The 12,623-nt window shown below is 47.9% G+C and overlaps 1 protein-coding gene across 2 annotated transcripts in view; it reads left to right on the forward strand.

Moving 5' to 3' along the window:
- Positions 1-5,034, forward strand: part of LOC142824428 (serine/threonine-protein kinase Chk1) — a 74,649-nt gene extending 69,615 nt beyond the window's left edge. For both annotated transcript variants that reach the window (XM_075916370.1, XM_075916371.1), the window contains one exon: positions 3,838-5,034. In XM_075916370.1, coding sequence (XP_075772485.1) covers positions 3,838-3,918 — 81 coding nt within the window. In that variant the 3' untranslated portion in view covers positions 3,919-5,034. The remainder of the gene's footprint in view (positions 1-3,837) is intronic.
- The last annotated feature ends 7,589 nt before the right edge of the window (positions 5,035-12,623 follow it).

Raw genomic sequence — 12,623 nt, forward strand, 5'->3', positions numbered from 1 at the left:
TCTTTTGGTATTCTGAAGTGGAATCAGAGGAGAGAGGTCTGTAAAATGTGGTGTTGGAGAGTTGTCTGGTTGCCTCCTGGTCATAGTCGGACTTACTCATAATGACCACAGAACCCCTTTGTCAGCTGGTTTGATTATAATGTCCAGGTTGTTTTTAAGACTCTGGATAGCATAGTGTTTAGCACGGCTGAGATTGTATGTCACTTGTTGTCGTTTGTGAATAATGTCAGTCTGTGCATTGTTGCAGAAGCTTTGTATATAGAAATCCAGATGGTAATTCCAACTGTCAGGGGGAGTCCATATAGAATTATTTTTCTTTTGGTGTTGATGGGGGGGATCTGGTTGGTCAGATTGATGTTTATTGGTAGTTTGGAAATATTCTCATAGGCGGAGGCAGTGAAAGAAAGTCTCAAGGTCACCACAAAACTGAATCCAGTTCGTGGGAGAGGTGGGGCAGAAAGAGAAACCCCGGGATAAAACAGACTCTTCTTCTGGGTTGAGTTTGTAGCTAGAGAGGTTAACAATATTATCCGGTGGGTTGAGGTAGTTGCTGTTGTAGCCTGTGGTGTGGAGCAGTTTAGAAAGTTTATTCTCTTTTCTTTGTTGTAGAGAATAGAAGTGTGTATAGTAGACTTCTTGTCTGGTGGAACAAAAGTCTTCTAAGGTGTTAGTTGGTGTGGATGTTTGTCTGGCCCACAAAAGCTCATCACCTAATAAACCATCTTGTTAGTCTTTAAAGTGCTGCATAGTCCTGTCTTTTGTTTCAGCAAGACCAGACTAACACGGCTACATCTCTATTACAGAATTGAAGTGAGCAATGTTACTATTTCACTGGTTCCTGAAACTTGGGCTCTGGTACTGAATGCAGTGCAAAAGCTGTTACTGCTCACTGTCTGGAAATCCTCTTTCCAGTTAATGATTGTGGATAGCAAGCACCTTGAGTCTTCAAGTACTATGGGAGAAGGCATTGTCGGTCCGTCACACACTAGGTTCTTTGTTCCCCCGCTGCTTTCCTGCGCATGGGGAAGGGGATGGAGGTCTGGGACTGCGCCAGCTCCAGCTGCTCAGGTGGCATGCGCTGCTTTAGGGAGTGGAGGAGCAAAACACGCACTGCCCAAGTGGTTGGGGCTGGTGCAGTCTGGGACTCCTCCCCCCCCCCGCAGGAAGGCAGCAGGGGAATAAAGTCTCTAGTGCGCCAGCTCCAGCTGATGCGATCCAGGACTCCCTTTGTTCCCACCCCATGCAGGAAGGCATCAGGTGCTCGACAGACCAGCGTTTCAGGTACTGGGCTGCTGTTTGGAGAATGAGGGAGCAGCCCGCGCATTTCCTGGGCCTTAGCGCACAGCTGCAGGATCCCCAGCACCGATCCCTGTCCCGTCTCCCCACCCGGACTCCCACAAGTACCCTGCCCCAGCATCCACCAGCACCCTGTCTCCTGCCCCAGGCCTCTGCCCCGGCACCCACTGGCACCCTGGCCCAGCACGCTGCCCTGGCACCCACTGGCACTCTGTCTCCTGCCCCAGCTTCCACAAGCAACCTGCCCCAGCATCCATTGGCACCCTGGCCCGGCATCCTGTCTCCTGCCCCAGCACCCTGTCTCCTGCCCCAGACCCCTGCCCTGGCACCCTGTCCCAGCACCCATAAGCACTCTGTCCCCTGCCACCACCAGCACAGTTGGGGCCACATTAGTGAGGCTCGAGGGGTTGTATTTTTGTATCTCCCTTGTGTGGCCCAGGCTGACTTTTTTGTGGGTCCGTGACCCCTGACTCAAAACAGTTTCCTCGCCCCTCTCATAAATAAAGACAATGCTGAAATCTTTTGTTTGACATAATATTTTATTTAAAAATGAAGCCTGGCCAACAAGCCCCCAATTGGGGCCCACCCCTCATCTGGCCACAGCATCATAACATTCCTGTACCCCCCCACCCTGACCCCAGATCTGAGCCTATCATATACTGGAAGCCCCTGTCCTGAGCCTCTCATATCCCCAAACTCCTGCACCCCCACATCGTCAGTCTTCTGCCACAACACTCTTGCACCATTCACACACTGCAAATCTGTGTCCTGAGCCCATCATACTCCCAACCTCCTTGCCCTGAGCCTCTCACACACCCCAACCCAAACTCCTGCATCTTCACATCCACAAGCCTGCGGCTTGCTCAGCACCCCAGTCCTTCACCTGAGCCCGACACTCCCCAGCCTGGAGCCCCTTCCCTGAGCCAGCAGCCCCTTCTCCATATTCTCCTGCATCCAAATTCCCTCCCAGAGCTTGCACCTCTCACCCTTTCCCACCCTAAATCCCTCACCCTTTGCACCTCTCACCCTCTCACACCCTATATCCCTCATTCCTATCCCAGAGCCCGCACCTCCTGTCTCAACCCAGTGAGGCTAGACTGCAGGAGTTTTTCCAGCAAACACACTCTTTTGGCAGCCCCTATATTCCTCATTCCACAAGGAATGAGGGGGCTTCCAAAAAAAGGGGATTTTCTGACATTTGGCCTAGTCTGGACAGGCCAAATGTTGGAAAAATTTCTTCCAACAGAAGGATCGAAAAAAAGCAGCAGTGTATCCATACCCTGAGAGTGTATAAGGTCCGGGGATAGCAAGTGATGGAGGGAAGAGGAACAGAGAGGACGGGCCTCAAGGAAGGGGTAGGGTCTTGGGGAAGGGATGGGATAGATCTTGGCTTGTCCTGACATTTAAAAAATGATCTTGGGTATAAAAAGGTTGGAGACCACTGGTCTAAAGCATAATGATTTCTGGGCACTGGGGAAGCATGCTGGGCTGGCGTAATCCTGCTTTCATGGAAATCAGTAGGAAAAATAGTTATGAACTCCGATGGAAGCAGCATCAAGCCCTTGAAGGTGTAGCTAGCTTTATTCCCTTTCTCCAATCAGCTCTGTTTATACTTACTATGGTGGGGGACAAAGCATGACTACAGTTGGGCAACTTTTGTGGAAGCTCAGCAGACACTAGCTGAACTGTCTGCCAAAACTACAGCTGTATTACGACTGTTGGTGTGCATGGGGCTCCCTGTGCCATAAACTTGGTCCATAGTGTCTCACTGAGAGAGATGGATAATAACTTTCTGAGAAAAGGTTAAGCATCCTGTCTTGAGTGTAGGGGAATGGACTAGATGACCTCATGAGATTCATTCCAGTAGTACTTATCTGTGATTCTGTGAAACAGACCTAGCCTAATATTAAAGATGCTCATATCTAGGCAAAGGTATAGAATAGACTGTTGCAAGTGAGGCAGAGACCTCCAGCTTCTGCCTCTTCTAATGACAATTAACAGTAATAGATTGATTTGTTTGCTATTTCAAAGAGAATTTTTTAAGATTATTTTGTTTCTATGGAAAATACTCATCAATGCACTTTCAAATGTGTGCATGAAAAATAAATCTATGAAATTGGTTAGGTCATGACTGGAACAAGCTGTTAAGAGCATAATAGTAGAGGTGGGAAGTCTTCTTGCCATGTTTCATATTTCCTTTCTTGAAAGATAAAATTAAAATATGTTTAAATCTTAAACAGAAGAATATGTGCTGCACCCTAATTTGGAGAAAATCCACAATGGCTGTCTCTGAAGTGGCAAGAATAGAAACCTTTTGTAAAAGATTATAAAAGTAATACAATTCATATAACAATAGTGGAGGTGGTGGTAGAATTTCTTGCTAACTAATTATAAATAATGAACATAAAGATTGTAAAGAAAAAAAATTAAATATCTAGAATAGAAGCCAATGTCCCTCAGATAGGCAGGAGTTACAGCATTCCCATTCTTCTATTTATACATGCATACAGTCCACAAAATAAACTTGTTTTTATTACCTAGGGTGATGGGTTGGAGTTCAAGAGGCACTTCCTGAAGATTAAGGGAAAACTGAATGATATTGTGAGCACCCAGAAAGTGTGACTTCCTGCCACATGCTCCAACTGCCGTTGGATTGGATGCTGCTACACTGATCTAATTTTTATTTTTATTCCACATCAAGAAATAAATACCTGTGGCTGCCAGTAACTTGCAATGGAAACTCTTTTTTAGGGATCACTCTTGTCACCAGGGCATTTCATCAAAGGGCACATTTGGTAATATGTTTTCAGGGCCTCCCAGACAAATAGTGATCATGAGGTGTTCCTGACTGTAGTAAGTTAGCGGTGGCATGCCTTCCTATTGGTAGCTACTGGTATGAGGCTTATTTTTCCCTTCTGCTAAGTCAGCAATCATTGGGATCATCATTGGGGTGCTGTGTGTTTGTGGGAGCCAGCCTGACTGTTAGTTGTTGACCGACTTCTGGGGAGAATATATCCAGCCCCAAGACTGCTGCAGCCATTTACAGGCTTAGGGTTCCTTGGACATAGCTAGAGGGGAAGAGTCTATATCTAATTAAAAAAAAATTGGCCCCCGTACTTCATTGTTGTATCTTCAGATTTTAAATCTGTTTGAGCAATAACTTGTTACCCTTTCTTATAAAATGTGATGAGATAGAGTGGAGAGGCATAGAGATAATGTGGGCCTTAGACTTGTAATTTTATTAAATTTTATTATATCTTTTTGGCCTTTGCTTTTGTTAAGTAAAATGGTTGAACCCAAAGAACTAATTCCACTGTATTGTTCATTTATAGTTTTAAGTATTGCAGGCTTAGAGGTCTGCAGCAGAATAGATACTGTATTAACATTTTTGTCCCTTTTTAAACTCTTTTCCCTTTTCAGTATTTGTAGTTTTCCCTACATTGGAAGGTAAAGTGAAACCTGTTATATATAATAGCTTATGTTGGGAATTTGCTGGAGGGTAGCAGGGTCTCATGGAAATAAGAAATATCCCTTTCTCTTACCCCTTTCTTGGTACCTAAAATTCAGGCTTATTTAGGCAGTTATTTCTTTTAATGGTACATAGTTTATTTGTATTAACAAGGACCACTTATGAATAATCACAGTCAAATGTACAATGATGTGAAAATACACAATTTGTATAATTTTTTGTAAAAACTTACAAAATAAAGTATAGTCATAATTTTAAAGAAAGCAAATGGCTGCCGTCGTGCATTCTGGACAGAATTCCATTTCAGAAGCATTTGCTCCTGGGGATCCTTATTAATGAAGCAAAGGATCCGGATGAAGCCAATGTGTCATTCCCAAAAGACCACCTTCCAGCTGCTCCCTCTCCCAACATCTAAGAGAGCCCCTTTTCTAGCTCTGTTTCTGTAGAAGAGAAGAAACTTTTTTCATGGTTTCCACCTTGGGATCGGGGGATGCCCAGTTTTGGGTCAGCATTCAACTTCCTGTCCTGCTTTAATCCATCTGGCTAGCTTGCTTCTTCAGCAGGCCTGATAGCATGGGGGCAGCTCAAAACTCACTCCCATAATGACTGTAGTTGTATTTGACTGCCAGTTTTCACGCTTTAGTTTAGCAACACTTTTTCGTTCAACAAACTCTTCATTCTTAGCATTAGCCATAAGTTTTAAACAAAAATCATTTGTTTCTGGGGCCATCTGATGTATCCTGTCAAAACCAACATTGTGATGAATGGGGATACTACCCTTTTCTGGACATCCCAACTAGTCAGTAAACAAGATTGCCTGTAAGAGTTAAACCGAGAGACAGTAGGTCTTTAGAGGTACATCTACACAGCAACGTTATTTCAGAATTACTGATGTTATAACATAGTGCATGTCTACACTACAAGCCTTTATTTCGAAATAATGTTGAGCTGGAGGATTTCTTACTCTGGCTCATGGTAACCCTCATTTCACAAGAAGTAAGGGAAGTTGAAGGAAAAGTGTTTTTCCTTTGACTTCCTGCTGTGTAGACAGCGCCAAAAACTGAATTAAGCTATTTTGACTTCAATTATGCAATTGTCATAGCTGAAGTTGCATAGCTTAATTCAACTTTAGCCCCACTGTGTAGATCTCCCCTGAGAGTCTCCGAGAAGTGTTGGCAGGGAGCCAATGAAAATGGTGGGTTTTTTTTTTTATTATTAAAAAGCAGGACCCTCCTGCTGCAGTCTTTGCATGAGCAGGGGAGAGTTGAGAGACATGAATTGAGCCAGGAACAAGGCATGGAGTTTTCAGCAATATTTATGTGTAAAGGCTGTTCCCCACTCTGGCACTTTGAGTGCAGAAGGTGGAAGCCCACAAGAGACCTTACAGATACTTTGCCGCTAGGTAGAAGCTTCTGTTTTAAAAACACAGATTCCCTGACCTTGGAACGTATGCTACCACTACCCAAGTTGGGGAGGGAGGCAGACACCTTTCTTCTTGAACCCAGGAAGATTCACTTGGAAACTTCTTCCAAAGGGGTACCCCAAGCTCTTTTATCACAAGAGAGCTTGAAAAAAATCCCAACAATCTGATAGCTGAGTTATCAGTGTGTTAGGCATGCATACACAGACCTCCTGTTACCTTCTAGGACACAAGAATCAGATCAGTCTTTTAAAAGTGATTTTATTAATAAAACAAAAAGATACACTTGGTAAAGCATACTTGATTGCTAGGTGTTAGAATAATTGTGAAAAACCTGATAAAAGCAATTGCTTCCCTGGGATTCAGCTTTAGTTGCAGTGAAGGGGGTGGTGTGTCACCTGAACTCAGCACAGAGGCTGTGTCTACACTGTGCCACTTATTCTGAAAAATCAGCCGCTTTTCCGGAATAAGCTGCAAGCTGTCTACACTGGCCCTTGAATTTCCGGAAAAGCAATGATGCTCTACTGTACAAAATCAGCCGCTATTCCGGAAAAACTATTCTGCTCCCACTCGGGCATAAGTCCTTATTCCAGAACACTGTTCCAGAAAAGGGCCAGTGTAGACAGCCCAGTAGCCTTTTCCAGAAAAAGCCCCGATTGCGAAAATGGCGATCGGGGCTCTTTTCCAGAAAAGCGTGTCTACATTGGCCACAGACGCTTTTCCGGAAAAAGGGCTTTTCCGGAAAAGCAGCCTGCCAATGTAGACGCTCCTTTTCCAGAAAAACTGAAAACGGAATAGTATTCCGTTTCAAGCATTTCCGGAAATTCATGCCAGTGTAGACACAGCCAGAGTGTAGTAAGATGAGGGCCCAGCTATCATCAGGCCATTTTCTGGCTGCTGTCTGGCAATATTCTTGCTATCATCTGGCTGCTCTCTGGATATCTTTGAGTGGCTGTCATTCTCACAAACACACACTGTCCTGACCCAACATGTACTGGGGAATTAGTACTGTTTGAAAGTGGGTTGTTTTTAGTTATTTACTGGTGTGTGCATTTCATAACTTGCATTTTTCTTATGCTTAAATTTAATTCTTTGAGAATTGAGTTCTAAAATTCCTAACCTGTCATGTCCAGATGGTGATTGTGTTCCTAGAGGTAGCTGGCATGTCACTGCAGCCCCTGGGAGGGTCAGCACAGGGGGGTCTCCATGTGCTGTCCTTGCCTGCAGACACTGCTCCTGCAGCTTCCATTGATCAGTGATGGAGAACTGTGGCCAGTAGAGGCTGTGGAGTGACTCTGCTGCTGGCTGTCCCACTGCTCCCAGGGTTGGTGGGGCTTGAACTCACCACCCCGCACTCCCCTACTCCCTGGGCCACTCCAGAACCCACACTTCTTCTTCAGGTAGTCCCCGTGGGTGCTCCACGTCTGGTGTCGGGCTTGCCCCGGCGCCATGAATCGGAGGCTTCCCAAAGCTGTGTTTGGCTGGACCGTGCATGCGCGAGCGCTCGAGGCCATTCGTGCCTTTCCTCTCCGAGCACGGTCCAACCCCCACCTCAGTTCCTCTCAGCCGCCTCTGGCCACGGACGGAGCTCTCTCCTCTCCTCAGAGTACCTCAGCATCCTGTTAAGACAGAAGAGTAAATTAACTATTATCTGCCTTCCTTTCCTTATCTCCGTTAAAGTTAAAAAAAAAAAGAAGTAGAAATAGAGACGTTTCAGTAGTTTCTGCCTGTCCCTGCCATTCTTCTTGTTCAGTTGGAGCTTAGCCGCCTCTCTCTCTCTCTCTCTCTCTCTCTCTCTCTCTCAAAATAAATAAATAAATAAATAAAACCACAAAGAATAAGAGAACAGGATAAGCGAAGTAAGGCAATTCAGAAAATAAATATATCTACAAACTGAAGATAGCACATATACCACGAACTGAGTGGTGTGCGGGCAAGAGCACTCAAGCGGCAAAATGCCGGGTTCTCCGGGATTTAAAAAGTGCTCCCTCTGCCATGAGGCTATGCCGGTTTCCGACGGCCTTGCCTCCTGTATCAGGTGTCTTGGAGAGGCACACTTGCCACAGCAGTGCACTCACTGTGCCAGCCTAACCTCGAGAGCCCGCAAGGACCGCGAGAGATGCCTAAAAATGATTCTTTCAGGACGCCGGCACTGCTGATGCAGGGAGGAGATGGGCTCCCTCCCCTGAGGGTACCCCTCCTGTGAGGGAGAAACCTTCACCGGCCAGGTCCCTGCCTGTTGTTCCGCAGAAGCGGATAAGTGCAGGAGACAAACCGGGCACCTCCAACTCCTCTACCGGCTCTGCACTGGTCTCGGGCTCGAAGAAGCCGACCGGCACCGCACCGTGCTCCCGACCGGCCACGGCACCGGAGCGCCATTTAAAGGACTCTGCCCTGCCGGCACCGGCAGTTCTGAGGTCCTCCTCACCACGCTCAGCTGCAGCTCCCCCTCTCCCATCTCAGGAGCTGTCCTCAGCCTCGGCACTGGCAGATCTCCAGCCTGAATCAACAGCTCCCCTTGCTCCACAGGTCGCTGTCCCTTCAGCACCATCTTCTGTGTGTTCAGAGCTGCCTCCCCCGGCACCGAGGAAGGCAATCTCTAAATCCTGCAGGCGTGCATCTTCTCCTCTGCCTTCTCCTACAGCTTCACCCGGACCATCTTTTCTGCACCGTTCTCCTGCACCTCACTCCACCAGGGATCAAAACACTCGAGCCTGCAGGAGTTTGCCACCCTATTATCTCCATCGCAGAGAACCTGTTCCCTACCTAAGGGATTCTCGTTCGCGCTCTCCTTCACGATGTTCTCGCTCTCCTGTGCATTCAACACGCCGTGCATATTACGTCAGGCATGCTAGTGTCACCTCTTCACGACCCTCATCCCCACGGTATTTGGACCATCACTATAGACATTATGACAGACCCTATTATTATGTCTCAACTCGTCACGGCCACTCCCGCTCCCATCGGAGGTCTCCATGCTCCTGTCGCTCGGTTAGTCCATCTTCTCATCATGATCGATCGAGGCCGTGATCACCATCTCATGCTCCACCCCCTCCAAGAAGTCCAGATCCGCAGCAGAACCATTCGGACCCTGAGGAGGGACAGATTTTGAATGCAGAAACAGACATGCCTGTGAATGTGTGCTCTTCATCTCATGCACCAAATGATGCTGTGACCCCAGGTGATACCTCACCACCCTATGACCTTAAGGAATTCCAGGACCTTTTTAAGCCAGTGGCACAAAGCCAGGAGGTTCACCTGTCTGAAGCACAGGTGAAGCAGCATAAGCCACTGAAAAATCTGCATCCCCAGCAATGACGCAAGATTGCACTCCCAATTGATGAGGCCATTTTGGATGTGGCACACGAGATCTGGCAGACTCCCACAACGATCTCCCCTACTAGCAAAAGAGCAGAAAAGAGATATTTTGTTCCATCTAAAGACATGGATTTTCTCTTCAATCATCCTCAACCCAACTCCTTAATAGTGGATGCAGTCCACCATAAGAGCAAGGCTTCTCATTTCAAAACTGCACTCCCAGATAAGGACACAAGAAAGCTTGACTTCTTTGGACGCAAGATTTATTCATCATCGACCCTAATGCTTAGGATCACAAATTATGCTGCCCTTCTCTCGAATCACAATTTCGACAATTATGCCAAGCTACCTGACCTAATGCAGCACCTTCCAGATACTAAGAGACCTCTGCTGAAGGCGATTGTCCAGGAGGGATATTCTGCATGTAGGACATCACTCCAATTGCCCTCGATGTCGCGGATACGGCAGCTCGAGCCATGGCAACAGGTATCGCCATGCGCAGAGCCTCTTGGTTAATGGCAGCAGGAGCACCAAAGGAGCTCTAGAACAAAGTCGAAGATCTCCCATTTGATCGTAAGAAATTATTTGCTACTTCAACTGATGACGTCCTGCATTCAGGTAAGGACTCACGCACCACTCTGCGGACTCTGGGGATGTATACCCCTCCCTTTAAGCGTAGGCGTTACTATCCATTTCAAAGGAGATATGACTATCCATTCCAGAAACAGCAGCGCGCTCCCGAGCAGTCTTGATTCCGACAGCGTCCGCAGCGCAAGCGCCAGCAGTTCAATTGTGCACCAGCCCGGGCTAATGCCGAACAGCAAATTTGACTCGTGTCAAGGACACAAACACATCTTCAGTGCTCACAGTAGAAAAACCCACCACCACCCTTCTCTTTCACCACCGCCTCAAGCCATATTATCACCAGTGGCGTGACATCACCTCGGACCGCTGGGTCTTGGAAGTAATAAAGTCAGGTTTCACGATACCTTTCATCTCCATACCTCCCACTACTCCATCCTCCCCGTCCCTCTTCAGGGATCCATCACACGAGACTCAGCTCCAGCAAGAGGTACATCATCTTCTTGCTATTGGAGCCATAGAACTAGTTCCTGGAACAGAGGGTTTTACTCCCGATATTTCCTCATCCCCCAAAAATCTGGCAAGCCTGGTACTCCCCTACAGCTCTCGATTCGAACGCCTTACTGGCTCCCTCTTCTCTCGGACCTCTTAACGAAGCAGAGCAGATCCCTTTACCATCCGAAATTGCTCACCCTCCATCTGACTGCATAGATGTTGGATGTTCAACACGTCGGAGACCCTTTGTTCAGATCAAGTGAGACGTGTTCTGCTCAATAGCAGAAGAGATTCCACAAGAAAAACATACCTTGCAAAGTGGTCTCGCTTTACGCACTGGTGTGACACTAAAGGGTTGTACCCTCTGTCTCACCATTGCAGGCTGTTCTGGACTATGTTTTGCACCTTCATATGTCAGGTATCTCCATACCATCACTTAAAGTTCCTCTAGCAGCGATTACGGCGTTCCACTGCCTGATCGATGGCCAGTCGGTTTTCGCCCACCCCATTACAAAGAGGTTTCTCAAGAGCCTCCTCAATCTCAACCCTCCACGTAGACCTTCACCTCCTGCGTGGAACCTCGACCTCGTGCTAGATGCGTTGACACGGCCATCATTTGAGCCGCTTGCAACTACATCTCTTCAACTACTTACGACTAAGGTTGTTTTTCTTATTGCTATAATGTCCACATGCAGGGTCAGTGAGATAGCGGCTCTTACAGCATCTCCCCCATATACGATCTTTCATAAGAACTCAATGATTCTGAGGTTGCACCCGACCTTTCTCCCAAAAGTCTGCTCGGACGTCCACATTAACGAACCAGTCGTCTTGCCTTCTTTCTGTCCTAAACCGCACGCTTCTCCTCGAGGCTCTTTTGCATACGCTGGATGCTCGCCGAGCCCTCGCATTTTATATTGATAGAACTCATTATATTCGAAAGACAGACTGTCTTCTTCTTATATCTGTTGCAGATCAATTTAGAGGTCGTCCACCCTCTGCGCAGCGCATCTCGAAGTTGACTGTCGCTTGCATTACCACCTGTTACAGTCTGTGTAACAAATCCCTCCCACCACAACCTAGAGCACACTCCACCCATGCAATGGCTACCTCGACGGCCTTCCTGAAAGGAGTGCCTATGCGCGACATCTGCCGGGCAGCTACTTGGTCGTCAAACGTCACTTTCATGAAACATTACGCAATTCTGCAGCACTCCACCTCAGACTCCGCTGTAGCCTCGGCGGTGCTCCAACGCTGTCGTAACACAGCTCCCGTAGCGCAACCTTAGCTTGGACCACTGCTCCGGAGTCACCAGACGTGGAGCACCCACGGGGACTACCAGAAGAAGAAGAAGTTATTCAGCTTCGTGCAGTAACGATGGTTCTTCGAGGTGTGTTCCCGTGGGTGCTCCACGACCCGCCCTCCTCCCTGCTATGGAATCTTGTTTGTTTCTCTCGTTTCAGATGAGGCGGTGAGAGGAACTGAGGCGGGGGCTGGACTGCGCTCGGAGAGGAAAGGCGCAAACGGCCTCGAGCGCTCGCGCATGCGCGGTCCAGCCAAACACAGCTTTGGGAAGCCTCTGATTCATGGCGCCGGGGCGAGCCTGATACTAGACATGGAGCACCCACGGGGACACACCTCGAAGAACCATCGTTACTGCACGAAGGTGAGTAACTTCTTCCTCTCTTCCATCAGCAGGTCCCTTATCTTGCCTTCCTAATGTGGGAGCCAGGTGCATCCCTGGGGCAGCTGGTGTTGGCTGTTTGGCCACTCTTGGGAGGGGTGGGTATGGGGGGTGGAGGGACTCAAGCCCCCACCCCTGCGCTCCCCAGGCTAATGCCCTATCCCTTAGGGCACTGCAGAACCCATCCCCCCTATCTTCCTTCCTTCACTCCTGCACTCCAAACCCCTTGGCCCAAGACCAGAGCCTGCACCCCAATTCACTACCCCAGCCTGGTGAAAGTGAATGAGATTCGGAGAGGAAGGGAAATGGAGTGGAACAAGGCAGGGCCTCAACAAAGGGGCAGGAAGGAAGCCGGGCCAGGG

Source organism: Pelodiscus sinensis, unplaced genomic scaffold (assembly GCF_049634645.1).
Source record: "Pelodiscus sinensis isolate JC-2024 unplaced genomic scaffold, ASM4963464v1 ctg35, whole genome shotgun sequence".
Classification (NCBI taxonomy): domain Eukaryota; kingdom Metazoa; phylum Chordata; order Testudines; family Trionychidae; genus Pelodiscus; species Pelodiscus sinensis.